Genomic DNA, 16,110 nt, shown 5'->3' with positions numbered 1-16,110 from the left:
AGATTCCAAGGTTTCAACAATGTTGGATCTCCCCACCATTCAGCATCATTTAATGCAGCGATGACGGACTTCATCCACGTCACTGTTCCCCCAAAAGATACCTTGAAGTGCAGCCAGCACCTTTGGGCTTCCATCTGTTTTTGTATACAAATGTGACATCTTACTCAGAAAGCCTTGGTGTCCATCCTGACAGTTTACATGATGGATCCTTCACGCAACAAAGCCAATGTAGAGAAAAAGTTGGTCCTGCACAGTGGTATATGGTTTGTCAAGTAAATATGTACAGAACTTAATGATGGACAAAACAATTGTAAGGCACCCTTTTTCAGCTGTGGAATACCTCATCTTGGACTTGGATGCGAGCTTTGAAAGCATAAGCTATTACCTTTCAGCTCCTTCCTGACTCAGTACTAGAACTGGGCCTATTCCATAACTGCTAATGTCAATGTTAAGTTCTGTCTCAGCATGCTGATCATACAATACTAGAATTGGAGATGATGTTAGAGCCTCTGTAAAGACAAAGATAGATCTTTCTTGTACCTCGTTCTAGGAATATTTGGCATTTCCCTGCAAGGTACATGCTTTGCTGTTGTGGATAACCAGTAGTACGAGCACATTTGGAGAAAACTTGGCACATCATGAATGTTCTGAGGAGTTGGTAAATTTATGACTACCCTTATTTTTTCCCAACTGAGGTGGTCTCCATTTCCATTAACTACATGCCCCAAAATTTTTATTTCTTGGGTGGCAAAGAGTAACATTTTCAGATTCAAGCTGCGGCCTGCAGTCGAAACACAGTTTAGCACAGTTGTCTGGAAGCTTAGATATTCTACATACGACTGGGGGGGGGGGGGGGGGGGGGGGGAATTCATCCAAATGGCAAAGACATATCGTCTATTTAAGAAAGATGTCGAAGCTGACTGACCATTTTAAAACTGAAGGTGGCTGGGGTGTTACATAGTATAAATGGCGTAACTTTGTTAAAAGGGTGATGATGGCAGTCTTCTCCTGGTCAGCCTCATCAACTTCGATTTACCAGTAACCTGTATACATGTCCACAGTTGAGAAATACTTTGCTCCTTTCAAGCAGCTTAGGGTGTCATTCCTTTCAAGCAGTTTAGTGTGTCATCAATGTACAGCATTTATGTGATTTTGTTCACTCATTGGTAGTTGACAAAAAAAATGTCGAGTGTCATCCTCCTCCTTCACAATGCCCACAGGAGAGGACCAAGGACTCGCCGAAGATCCAACCATTCCATCTTGACGTATCTTATCCTTCCTGCCAAATTATGCGTCATTCAGCCAGTGACACCCTATACAAGTGCTGACTAACTGGTGCATGATCCCCAATCTAGATACAGTGTTTTACTATGGACCATTTGGTCTGTATTTTGTTCACTCTGAGTTTGAAAGCATCCATGAATTGATACAGAACAGCTAACACTTGACTACACTGTTCCTTGGTGTGGCCAGATCCTATTGGCAAGTCGATAGTAGCTTCATTCACTGTATTGTCTATAATGGTAGTGGAGCACTATTCTTCATCCATGGGTAATGGTTGATATAGGGGACGTGACCAAAGGACAAGGTCACCGGCCCTATCGGATTAGGGAAGGATGCAGAAGGAAGTCGGCCATGCCCTTTCAAAGGAACCATCCGGTATTTACCTGAAGCAAGGTAGGGATCACGGAAAATCTAAATCAGGATGTCCCAACATGGTTTGAACTGTCGTCCTCCTGAATGCAAGTCCAATGTGCTAACCATTGTGTCACCTCTTTGGTTTTCATCAATGGTACTGAGCTGCCCATCTTGGACTAGTTCCACTGTTCCAATGCACATACCCTTAGTGATGAGTTGTGGCTGAAATTTAATGATCCAAAGTTCCACTTAGCCATCTGTAATGCTTGCAATTGTTGCTGATATGTAAATTTTATTTTGTGAGTCTGAGTAGCTTTTTGGAGGTGACAACAGCTTCATAGTTTAACTGGGCACCCAGACTGATGACTGGAACTTATCTTGTTAATGATGGTGGGATGACATCATCTTCAACAGCAAACAACTGTCCAAAGCAATATTCATTGTGTGTGCTTGTTGGAGTAGCTTTGTCAAACTCGAGCTCTGATCTTTCACAGTATATGACAATGACTACATTCTGCTAAAATGACACATTCAAAGGACTGTGTTCAGTCACTGACAGCATTAATAATTACTATTGCAATTCCATGTTCTAGTCGTAATGTCCCATTTGTGACCCTCAGCGCACAATCTCTTTTGTATCACAGAACACTGTCCTATTGAACTGGTGATGATATGCATTTGACATTACAGAAAAAGAATCCCGAGTTGACTAGTAGCTGGACAGGTCGGCCATTGATAATGACATTGATGAGATCCCTATCACTGAACGGGCTTTGTGCACCATTCTGAAAATTCCAATATATATCGTAGGTGAAATGTTATCTGTGTTCTTCAATGGTCACACGTTTCTCTATCACATTCGCATGTCCATTTCTAATGGTCCTCTTTAAGACCTACTTTCTACCCTGACTGGGAAACCTCATTAAATGTGAGGCTGTTTTCTAGGACTGGTTTAGCTGTAACTTTCTACAATCAAGTACAAATCTGAAAGCCAGGTTATCAATGAATTCCAATGCTTAGCACTGAAAACACATTTAGTATGAACACCAACATACAGACTGAAGAGAACTGAGCTCTAGGACGAAATGTACTGCTGGTAACATAAATGTTGCATATTCCAAAATATACAATCATTTCAAACATAAGAAATTTCTATAAACTTCCAGGAATGATGATTACTAAGGTACTGTCAATTGTCTGAACCAGTGACCCATAACCCACAACCCACAAGCCCATGACTCTAACCTCTAAGCCTAATTGTATGGATTACAGCTTTGAGACAATATAATTTTCTCAATCTCCTCAGCTATATTAATTTGCTGCTACTTATCTTCTATTGGTAACTAAGTATTTATTTGAAAATACGTGTATTTTCAAAGAAAGTTGTTATCTACATTTGTAAATACAGAGCCCTTCTTATAATACATAATCACTACTTGTCATGGAGCTTTACATTGACCACAGCTACCTGCCAATACAATTTAAAATGTGAAAATATGAAAAGTACTGATCACTTCTGAGCACTACAGTGGTGGTGAATTTGAGAAGACAGTCTTGTTAGTCAAATATGTTGGTGTGACTCTTCAGAGCAAAATAGATCAGAATAATTATTTTAATTTTTAATTCATTGACTAAACAACTTTTCTCAAATGTGCCTTGCAAAGAACAGTGAATTGTGGTATATTTGTCTCATAACACAGATGATCTAAATCATTTGATTCAGGAACAGGAGACACACCAAATTGTGGTAAAATTTCACCATGAACAAAGAAGAGATGATGTTAACAAGCAGCACCATAATAATAATGCAATTTTGTTATATATACATACAATAAAATCTAACACTTAATTACCCCTTGCTCAAATTATCATTTCATCCTGTATGAATTCTTCTACTGAATAGTAGCATTGCTCTCTCAGAATCTGCTGTAGCCTCATTTTTAAAATTTCTGGCTTCATATTAAATATGTTTTTGCCCGTTAACTACTTGTTATATATTGTCGTCCCCATATACTGTAGAGTCTGTGCATGTAATTTCAACTGGTGTGTGGCTAGTATAAAATTATTTTTATTTCTTATGTTATACGTATGGTTAAAACAATTCTTCTTGAATAATTTTTGTCTGATGTCTAGGAACATTATAATTTCATAAATGTAGATGGAGGGAACAGTCAGTATTTGTAGTTTCTGAAATAATGGGCAAAAAGACTGTTTACTGTGAGTACACAAGTATTAGATACTTTTCTTTCGCAGTTTCAGTATTCGAGATACACTACTTGAACTTCCCCAGAAAATTATCGCATACCTAATGACAGATTCAAAATAACTGTGATAAGTTATTTTTCATGTACTCAAGTCAGTAGAATTTGCTAGTACTTGCATTGCTTCTGTGAGATCACAGAAGATACCTGCAACATTACTCCTCTGATCCAATGATTGTCTATCTTTTCAGTAAGTTATTCACAGCATCTAAAGTGTTTTTTCCTAGTTGAAATCCAAATTGGTTACTTATAATAATATTACTTTTTACAATAAAGTTTTTGATCTGATTTCCAGTTACTTTCTCTAATACTTTTGACAGGATTGGAAGAGTAGAAATAGACTGATAACTTCCCTTGTCTTCGCTCGACCCTTTCTTGAACAAAGGCCTTGCTTTGGCATACTTCAAAACATTGGGAAAGCACCCTTGTTGAAAAGACTCATTGAATATTTTAATTGGGGGGGGGGGGGGGGGTGCAGTTGTGCCACACACCGTTTTAGTCACTTTAGTGGGTATCCCACCCTATCCAGCAGAGTTGTTGTATTTTGTAGATAATATAATATTTTCCACATCCTTTATTATGACTTTTCTTTTTAATACCTAAGATTCGCAGTTTCTTGGATTACAAAGGGATTTACTTTACTCTGATACTCTGCTACATCAACATCTGATTTTGCCACATTTGTGAAGAATTCATTTAAACACACTGATATTTGAGCCGGCTTTCCAATAAACCTATCACTACTTTAATCTTAGATTTTTCATTACTACTAACTCTAACAAAACTCAAATGTTCAAATGTGTGTGAATTCCTAAGGGAACAAACTGCTGAGGGCACCAGTCCGTAGACTTACATTCTATTTAATCTAACTTATACTAAGAACAATACACACACCCATGCCCGAGGGAGGACTCAAACCTCCGGTGGGAAGGGCCATGGAATCCGTGACATGGTGCCTCAAATCATGCAGCTAACTCTTAACACCTAACTCTGATTTGACAACAGACCACAATTTTTTTGCCTTACTTTTATGTTGCACAATGAACTTCTTGTTTGTCAATTGTTTGGTTGCCTTCACAACTCTTTTTAAATACAGCTTTATAATGATGAACATACTCAGTGAAATGCCTGTTTTTCTTGTATTTCAGTGCCACTAGAAACTACTATGACATTTAAGTGCCTCAACTCGATACAACAGCTTTCAAATATACACTCTTCATTTAAATGATTAAAATCATTTCTTTTTTGGTATTTTATATGATAATGAGCAAGTATGCAAGAGCCTCTGTGTGATTTCACTCATCTACAAAAGCTGTTGGCTAATTTGAAATTTTCTCGTGTGGCTATTGCTAGAGTAACATTTATTTACTTAGAATCTGTACAATGTTACAATTGCCAATGATACTGTAAGGTTCCAGGAAAAGTCCTACAATTTGTGATATGTTTGTTTAATAAGCATTAGACTATTACAGAAAAGTGCTCCAATGGAAGATATTGCACAGAATGGGTTATACATAATGTGGAATCCTACTAAGAGCAATAGCTAACTGCTGCTTATGAAAATATGGAAAGTCATCTTTAAGGGAAGTATTGAAATGTACTGTTCCAAACTACAGAATGATTACATAACACAATAGAATCATAGAAACAAAGGCATATAATGAAGTGAATGTGGAGATATTATTAATTGTGCATCATGTATGAATAAAACAGGATAGGACAAATGATATTCATACTATACCCTCTCCTCCACCGACTGGAAGAACTAACTCATGGAGAGTAACTACAGATGTAAAAGTAAACTTGAATTCTGAAGTAAATACTATGAAATCATACAAAATTTAGTGGTACATAAGCAAACGAATTAGGTTAGTACATTAAGCCAATCATTTTGTCAGAAAATTGTATACCTTTGTCACTCACACCTAAAATATCATGGCTAACCCAAGTATGACAGCCCAGATGGTATAAGTACATGTGACTGTCATAGCAAATTTCCTCTTTGTTATGGCGATGAGAATATCCTCCAAACACAACCAGATAATTTCCTGAAACAAAATTAAAACCATTGTAATAAAGCAAATAAATGGAAATAGAAGCGAGAAAAGGGGAAAAAAAGAACAGAATGAAAGGATGTATACAATGTTCACAATCAAGAACGAGGTATCCCACAACAAACTGACTTCAGGGGCAGGTGTACAAACAATAGTGGGGCCATCAGCACACTTATCTGAGCATGAACCTAGGACAGGGCAAACTGTCAATGGGAAAAATGGAGGAAGAGATGCTGGGCATGTACAGCAAAATAGAATGGTAGATCAGAAAGGGGAGTGGGGGATGGGGGGAGAAAAGTGCCACGGTGGTCCCTAAGAGGTCAGTTCATCAGTACACTTGCTGATAGCAATGTGATTGCCTGCCAAAAAATTGTGCACGTTGGAGGCATCCACCCATTCACCAATCAACTATTTTTAGGAAATATACTGGGAGATGCAGAAGAATCACAAGAATCCATTAACTCACTAATACCTTAACAGACATTTATCACCAAATGCAACTTCAGGATTTCTCACAATGTTCTTCATAATGAACTGTTCTTCTCTCTCTCTCTCTCTCTCTCTCTCTCTCTCTCTCTCTCTCTGCCTCTTTAATTTCTCAGACAAAAAGCTAAAGCATATTATGATTATGCATAAACAAAGATGATGTAACTTACCAAACAAAAGTGCTGGCATGTTGATAGACAAACAAACACAAACATACACACAAAATTCAAGCTTTCGCAACCCACGGTTGCTTCACAGGAAGGACGGAAGGAGAGGGAAAGACAAAAGGATGTGGGTTTTAAGGGAGAGGGTAAGGAGTCATTCCAATCCTTAGAGCGGAAAGACTTACCTAAGGGGGAACAAACGACAGGTATACACTCGCATGCGCGCGCAAGCACGCGCGCTCACTCACACACACACACACACACACACACACACACACACACACACACACACACACACAGACAGACAGACAGGCAGACATATGTAAAGGCACAGAGTTTTGTCTCTATCAACGTACCAACATTTTCGTTTGAAAGATGATGTGACTTACCAAACAGAAGTGCTGGCAGGTCGATAATCTATCTACCTGCCAGCGCTTCTGTTTGGTAAGTCACATCATCTTTGTTTTTAGATATATTTTTCCCTCGTGGAATGTTTCCCTCGGGAAACATTCCACGTGGGAAAAATATATCTAAAAACGAAGATGATGTAACTTACCAAACGAAAGTGTTGGCATGTTGATAGAGACACCAACAAACACAAACGCACACACACAAAATTCAAGCCCCCGCACTATATAATTTAAATTCCAACCCCACTCCCGGGATTGGAATGACTCCTTACCCTCTCCCTTAAAACCCAAATCCTTTCGTCTTTCCCTCTCCTTTCCTCTTTCCTGGCGAAGCAACCGCGGGTTGCGAAAGCTTGAAATCTGTGTGTGTGTTTGTGTGTTTTTTGTCTCTATCAACGTAACAACGCTTTCATTTGGTAAGTTACAGAATTTTTGTCTTTAGATATGAGAAAAGTCAACTTCTTAATTACTGCCAGTGAAGTTATATATTATAAATGTGAGAAAATTGTACACGGAGAACATGCTACAGAACATGCACAGAAATCTACTCAATCTACTGACTGCTATAACAAAATGACATGTAACTTGAAAACACACTGAAAGTCACTGTGATACTGGCTGTACCCTAATATAGTTCCCAGAAAAACATTTAAAAACTTACATACATGTAAATCATATGTTCACAAGAGACCCAGCAAGATTTTAATGGATGTGACTCAATTGAAAATTTGCATTCCAGTCCGAGCTGCCAGAGATGGCGGTCATGTGTGCATGCTTTTTGTCGTGGCTGTCGGCAACTCAACCTGTCATCTTTATATTGAATTGCAATCTAACCTTTCCCTTAAGTTTGAAGAACATGTTAGACATGAATAAGATAGAAACAAAAGTATTGTTGTGGCGATACCACACAGTCGTGATATGATCTTTAATGTATGTGTTAACAAAGAAATCCATAAAACTAATGATAAAATTAAACTAACGTATTTACTTGAATCAGCCGCACTCGAATCTAAGCTGCACCTGAAAAATGAGACTCGAAATACAGGAAAAAAAAATTTCCCGAATCTAAGCCGCACCTGAAATTTGAGACTCGAAATTCAAGGGGAGAGAAAAGTTTTAGGCCGCACCTCCAAATCGAAACAAAGTTGGACCATTGTAATATGATACACAATTTAGGTCGAATGAATGACAACATAGTGACAGTAGTTTGGTTTCAGTCATAAGCTTAGCAGTTAAGCTTTACCAAGTAGCCATTGCTATGCGTCAGGTGCTCCGTCCATGTTTATACGGGTACCCTTCCTTTTTCACGTGCTTCATCTGGTTTGAATCGACTGCTTATTTTGCTTTGATCTCAAGTGCCTTTTTTTTTATGTAGGTGTTTACGTCACTCTAAGCTGAAAATCCATTAGGCATAAGAATAATATGAATATAAACATGACACAATACGTATATTCTTCCGCGTTTGCTGTTGTCTCACTCTAGTTTCGTAGTTTATTAGGCAGACAGGATTTAAATGAGATAGCAGAAAACACAACAGAATACATGGCAAAATGTTTATATGAGTATTATTCTTATGGTGAAGAGAATACTGCATGTGATTCACATTTCATCACGTTCCTATTAGCAACCATCTCTTTTCACAGGTAGGAAAAAATTCAGAACATGGAGTTGGCCATACTGACAAACATCCCAAACAGCCTCACAAGTCGGATTTTCGTAATACACTGAAATTCTGCTACATTCGAAGATGAACAATACGAAATTTGTATTTACTTTGTTGGATAATGTATGAAAATGCAGTGGTCAAAACTCAGGGCGGAGAAAAAAAAGCTTGTCTTCCACCTTTTTTTTTTTTAATTTATTTACTGATGCAGAGGTTTAGGCACCAGTATTTATCTTTGTGCCTACAAATCATGCCTGTGTAGCGCTACAGATATTAGACGGCAGAAGTTACTTGTGGTGGCACCCAACAACATTTTTCAGAACTTCCGTTTGCTTTGCACTCGATTGCAAGCCGCAGGCGGTTTTCCGGATTACAAAAACCGGAAAAAAAGTGCGGCTTAGATTTGAGTAAATATGGTACTATATTCCATTTACACAAAATAAAATGTAATAGATATTAATCTAATAGAGGAAATTTGCACATTGAGTACAGTGAGGATCTAAACCACCATGGGAAAAATATTTGTGTTAGCAAATAAACAAAATTAAAACTGTAAATCAAATGTACAAAGACCATAGTCTTGTTTTAAATGACAGTTTTTCTGTGAATGCTTACTTTTTTATACGTAGAGAAAACAACATTATATGGAAGGAGAGGTAGAAACTGTGTTAAGAGTTAACTGTAGCTGATTAATACAGTCAGATAATTGTGTTGCTCTAGATCAAGTATCTTTCTGTACAATAATAATAATACTCTCCTTGATATGAATGTACAATCTCTTAGAGGTAAAACCAATTATCTACAGTACTGACTTGAATGAATTAACTGCAGGGTTTTATGTGCAATGTACACTGTACGAAAGACTCTGAAGAAAACTTCTGTGCTCCTTTGGATACTTGCTAATTACCAGCTCCTACTAAACAAGTATTTCACATGGTGGGGCCTCAACCTACAGGGTGATCTGTTTCATTTGTCAGAAAAGTAAAACACTACTGGTTGTTGGTGGTACATACATGTGTAGGAGAGTCTGGAGCTTGTGTCTGAAGTTTGTGTAGCAGGACATTAGCACTCAACAAATCCACCACTGCAATTGCAGCACATATCATACCTTGCAGCCATGTTGCACCATGTGGCACACAGCATTTCTGGAGTGATTTGCTGAAGGTCATTTAGAATATGATACAATACCAAGACATATTAAAAATTTGTTCCATGCTGATATCTCCCAACATCAGACTCACTACATAATTTAAGTAATACTCCATAAATACCTAGAATTTATGCGCGCGCACGCACGCACACACACACACACACACACACACACACACACATTCTGATGAATGCGAGTGAGTGCTTCAAACAATGGGAAATCCAGAATGAAGCCACAACGATAGTGAAAGGATAGAAAGCTACTCACTACATATCTACTTCAACATTGTTGATATATGACAAATTAAGGTAAGTAGTTTGGTTCTTATCCAAAGATGAGTGCTGTAAGTTTGCACTTGTATTATCAATGAATAACTCTATGCAAGTTTCCAGCTATGTCACATTCAATCAGTTATAAAATATCTCTCAGAAATTTACAATTTATTGGGTCTCTCGCCACAATGAGTATTTTTTTTTTTTTTCCAGAAGTTGGCCATTCACATTAAATATGGAAGATATTTAAAATAACCTATCACACAATTTATGAACAAAGAGTTGTTGCTCATATTAAATAAACATTAATCAAGGAAAAAGTCTGTTACTGTTCAGACAAACGATTTAGGCATTACTTGTGTCAGAGAGAAGCAGTGTGTAAATAAAAAGTATAGCAGAGGTGGTGGTGGGGAGGTTATAGACAGGTACCTTTGGAGATCAAGGCAAGTGAGGCTTTAGAAGTAAAGAATATGTGTTGGAGGAAGAGTTTCCATACTCATCAGGGAATCTGATGTGCAGATTGTAAAGTAGCTATTGAAGTTACTGGTGATGTGCTCGATGGGTGGTTAGTCGATATACCCACATAAAAGACTGTTGATTAGTAGCAAACTGAATTGGTACATTAAGTGCCACTATTGGGACAGAAAGTAAGCACTGATATCTGGTTTCATGACCAAGTCACAGATTTTTGTCTATATATCCACTCACAGGGAAGTATTTGTGGGTGAGAACATAATTCATTATCTGTACAAAGAATGAAATGATATGTTTGGAGTTGGCAGGAAATTGAGACATACAGTGGTGATGAGTGTGCGTTTTGGATGCTCAGCAGTGAAGCTATTGTGCACTCACTAAAACGTTTTTAGGCAAAGGGGGATGACATATTTTAAATTCAGAAATTCATGTCATAAAATCTTTGATACAAAGTCATTAAGCCCACACCAAACTCTTTCACTTACATGCATGCATCATACTCTAGCAAAAAAATTGTTCATTTCTCCTTCTCTTAAAATAATTATGTTCATCTGTATTGCATTCAAACCAAAGCATTTCTCAAATGCCCATAAATTTTTGTAGGGAGTTTCATTCAAATGCTTTTAGGTTGTTAACATCTGCTTGCGGCAGGGGTCACACTTCCAACCTACATGTAAAAACTGGTTGTTCTTACAATTAAATAGTTCTTAAATATCAGCAAGTTTCCATTATACGTCATATATCCGGTTTGTATACATTAGCTGGCGAGTATCTCATATTATCATCACACACAAGGTTTAAAACTGTTTGCACAGCTTCCATATAGTTGAAAAAAGACGACATGGCTACTGGGAAGCTGCAACACAACTTTACATTGCTCAAGGACTAGTTTCAATAGCATTATTATTATTATTATTATTATTATTATTATTATTATTATTTGTTCAATGTAACAGTGTGAAAGACTAGCAATACACAATTGTTTACAATGTTTTATTATTCATGGGACATGACAACAGCAGCTCACGATAGTTAGTCACTATGAGTCAATTATGTCAACCAGATAATAACCATGTTATTCAACTAGTCTAAAGACACGACCAAGTTAATTCCCTGGTTGAATGTTGCTCTAATAGCTGTCATGTAAACAACTAGTTATCAATCAGTTTGTAACTCTGATCAAGCTATAGGTTAAACAGAACTGCAAAGATACAATTGCTCTGTTTAACTCCAGCTGCAAAGTTGAAGCACATTCTACCACAGATGTCCAGTTCTTTTGGTGCTTCATATGATGTTTGTTAACATTATGAAATGCTTGTTAAAAATCAACAAAAAGAAAGTGTAGACTGGTGCTACATTCATAATTTTTATGGCATTTGTCTGGTGACAGTTTGTCCAAGACCTCCTAACTCTGTCACAAAACCACACTGATGCTCTTCGAAGATATTGCAGTGAACTGTTTTATCCGTTCGTTTGGTACTTCTGTAAATATCCTGCATGTTTTACTTAGTAATACTACACCTCTACAGTTAAGTCTTCTCCTTTATGATACATAGGGTACATTACACCAGTTTTCCAAAATTCTGCCTCGCTTTCATTTTCCCACATGTTGGTTATTAGTGCATGTGTTTCGCATATTACGGGATGAGTACCATATTTTGTAAGTTCTAAGGCTACACCAACTATGACAGTTGCATATTATCAATTAGTTTATATCTGGCTCCACCTCGTGCAACGATGCTCCTGCTCCAACAGACGTCTTAATATCTAAAATCATGATCAGTATGTCTTCAAAATATTCTACCCATCTTTCCACAATTTTTGCTCTTTTCTAACTATCTCACAGTCTCTAGCTTTACATGCATTTATTGTTCACTGGTGTTTTTGCTCCATTCTGTTCCATCAGTCCTTCCTTTTGGAATTTCACTTCAGGAATTCATTTCTCACATGTATTCTGTGGGCAATTGATCTTAATTTCTTCTCATTCTTCTCACCGATCTCTCCCCACCTTAATCTCTCTAACATCTCCCTTTTTACCATTATTCCATTCTCATGAATGTATAGAAAAGAAAGAAAACATCTTGATAATCTACCAATGCAATGAAAGAAATATCTGTAGGGGCAGTATTATTGCCAATAACATCACAGTTTATTCAAACACTTAATGAGGACAGTTCACTGCAGATAAATATTTATATATTAACATTTTTACAAATAACAAATATCTTGCAACGATAAATAATCTACACAGAACGTACAACCTGTATAATAATTATTACATGAGTTTCTAGCTGAATACGATACAACAAATATTTTAACAATATGTATGAACTTGACCAACATATAAGATTCAACATACCTATAATAGTGCTTGTGTGAAATGCTCTCTCCCGTGGAACATAGGTGTCACGGAGATGGGCCCGAGGGTAATGAACCTCTGACCAATGCTTGCTATCCAGTTGAAAGGAAAACATTCTATCACTCAGCTTTGAGAAACGAGCAACACCTACCACAATGCCTCCATAGACAATCAAAGAGTTTGTTTGTGGGTGGTATACAGTTGTATGTGCAACCATTCGGACATCTAGCTCCTTTCCACCACGTGCATGTATCTCAGACCACTGTTCATCTTCTGGATTATCTGCAGAAATAACAAACATTTCAGTATCTATTTCTATAAAGAAAAAGAAAGCAGAGCACAACAAAGTTTAAACATTTCTAAGCTCATTTCACTTCTTTAAAAAAATGCTTTCTAAAAAAAATCAAAAAATCACTACACATTAATGAAAGTACACTGAATAGAATAAACGAAGATGTCAGGAATTATGTGGCACTGGTAAATAACTCAAGTACATGTGCAGGAGTACATAACGCAGTGTCCCCCACAGGAACAGCATGGAAAGGGAAAATAAATGGCAAAGATAAAAAGAAAAACACATTCTCTTAGCTTACCTTTGAGACTGGCAAATAATACATTTATAATACTGACAAACACCTTCACCTTAAAAGCCCAAAATCTAGCTTCCCATATGAACAATACCAATCACTTCTTTCACCTATGCTCCACACTAAATACATGAACATACCCCTTGCCCATGGTCTTGGTGCTATTGGACACTACATCTCCCATGTCCTTCAGACTCCAAACCCACAACCTCATTCCTCATTCCTCAGACACCTTATTAACTATGTCCTAATACACAACTACCCCTCCTTTGAAGGGAGCACAGCAATGGGAATCTGTATGGCATCCTCATATGCCAACCCGTTTATGAGCCGTACTGGGGAAATCTTCCTATCCTCCCAAAACCAAAACTCCTGATCTGGTTCCATTTTGTTAATGATATCTCCATGACCTCAACTCAGGGCTAGGGCACCCTATACTCATTCCTTCATAATTTCAAGTCTTTCTCTCCCATCCACTTAAATTGTTCCATCTCAACCCAGCATACCAACTTCCTGGACATTGACCACCTCCTCTCAGAGGGCTCCATCCACACCTTTGTCCACAGTAAACCCACCAAACACCAACAGTATCAGCATTTTGGCAGCTGCTATCTCTTCCACACCAAAAAATCGTTCTCATACAGCCTAGCCACACACAGATGGCATATATGCAGCTCCCTTGCCCAGTATGCTGACAGTCTCACAAAGGCCTTTACAGATAGGTACCATCCACCAGATCTGGTCTGCAAACAGATTTCCTGTGACATGCCCACACACCCCAAACCCTTCCACCATCCCCAGAAAGAAGCTACAAAGGAACACCCCTTCGTCACCCAGTACCATCCACGACTGCAACAACTGAACCACATCCTTCCTCAGGACTTTTATTATGTACCATCATGCTCTGATATAAGCGAAATCTTACCCAAGATCCTTCCTACTCCTCCTAAAGTGGTGTTCTGTCACCTACTCTTGACCCAATTCCTATCCCATACCTACACCACTCCCAAACACAATCCATTGCCAATGAGATCAAACCGTGTGGAAAACCCAAGAACAAGATCTGCCCAATCCACCCACCCAGCACTTCCTATTCCAGTCCTGTTACAGGCTTATCCTACCACATCAGAGGCTGGGCTACCTGTGAAAACAGCCATGTCATGTGCCAGCTCTATTGCAACCACTGCTAAGTGTTTTATAATGGTATGACTACCAACCAGCTCTCCACCAGGATGAATGGCAACCAACAAATTGTGATCAAGAACAAAAATAAACTGTACAATCCTACTGCACAACATACAACTGAACATAACCTGCTTGATTTCAATGGCTGCTTCATGACCGGGGCCATCTGTGCCCCCCACCCCCACCCCCACCCCCTCCATCACCAGCAGTTCTGAAATGTGCAGATGGCAGTTATTCTCCACTCCTGAAATCATCCTGACCTCAACCTACTGTTCCCACACTGTCCACCCAACAGTTTCTGTCCCTCTGCCCTATCATCTCCTGCCAAATCATGATCCCTCACCCTCGCTGTGCATTGCTCTCTGCCAATGCACCCACCGATCCTTTCCCCTTCTCTGCTCCTCTTCTTTCCACTCGCTTTTTTCTGCTTCCCTCCCACCCCAACAGACCCCTGCATCAGGTAACCTTGTCTGACACCTCTACTTCCTGCACATTCCACCAGGCAGCACTGTTTCCTCTTGCCACACTGTTTCTCTTGCACCATACTTCCCTGCTATGCCACCCCCACCACCCTTCCCCACACCACTACAGATTGTCGCTCACATTCAATGTGTTCCAGTTTCAGCCTGGTCTGAGCAGCAAGAGATTGTGGTCATATGTGTGTGTGAAGTAAGTTTGCCTGTGCGAATGCATGTGTGTATCCTTTTCTGATGAAAGCTTTGCCCAAAAACTTAATGCGTAGTAGTCTTTTCATTGTGCTGTCGCAACTCAATATATCATCTTTACAGGGAGCAGCAATGCAAAGATGTTAATATTTTCAGAAACATGTATCTGGCATCACTGAAATTATGAAACTAGAAGGAGCATGTTAAGACCAATTTGAGCAATGATACGAGTGTTGAACACAAAGAAGGGACTGAAAGAGAACAAGGAAAAGGACAACATTACTGTGGACTAAAGTGGGTGAGTAATAAACATAATCATTATGCTTGGTATAAATATCTGTAAATCAATTGATACCTAAGTAACCATAGACTTGTGGTTGAACAGAGAAGGGAAGTTGTGGAGAAAGGAATTCATGTCAATTTGTGTAATTTCCTATATTGTTTGTATTTTCTTATCTGAAAGTAAATATACATGTACATCAATTGCATATACAAAAAAGCAATAACAATTTTATAATGTTGTGCAAGTTTACCAAGTGTGTGAAAAATTTTTGTTGTTTTTGTTTGAGCTAAAGAAAGTCATGATTAAATTTCACGTAGTTATGTTCTGTTAAATCACAATGTATAGCAATACCTGCCTAAATGTCACTCTGATATCTGCTGCAATATATCATTACGTTACTTTCAAAATTAAGAGAAAACTATGCAAAGAATCATATGGTTAAAAATCATCAGTCTATGT

The 16,110-nt window shown here is 38.2% G+C and overlaps 1 protein-coding gene across 2 annotated transcripts in view; it reads right to left on the bottom strand.

The window, feature by feature from the left end:
- LOC126272042 (multiple epidermal growth factor-like domains protein 8) overlaps positions 1-16,110 on the bottom strand; it is a 371,715-nt gene that overhangs the window by 230,181 nt on the left and 125,424 nt on the right. For both annotated transcript variants that reach the window (XM_049974556.1, XM_049974557.1), the window contains exons 7-8: positions 12,932-13,213; positions 5,810-5,947 (exon numbers count right to left, since the gene is read on the bottom strand). In XM_049974556.1, the coding sequence (XP_049830513.1) occupies positions 5,810-5,947; positions 12,932-13,213 (420 nt within the window). The remainder of the gene's footprint in view (positions 1-5,809; positions 5,948-12,931; positions 13,214-16,110) is intronic.

The sequence above is a fragment of the Schistocerca gregaria genome, chromosome 5 (assembly GCF_023897955.1).
Source record: "Schistocerca gregaria isolate iqSchGreg1 chromosome 5, iqSchGreg1.2, whole genome shotgun sequence".
Classification (NCBI taxonomy): Eukaryota; Metazoa; Arthropoda; class Insecta; order Orthoptera; family Acrididae; genus Schistocerca; species Schistocerca gregaria.
This window is presented reverse-complemented; position numbering and strand designations above follow the sequence as displayed.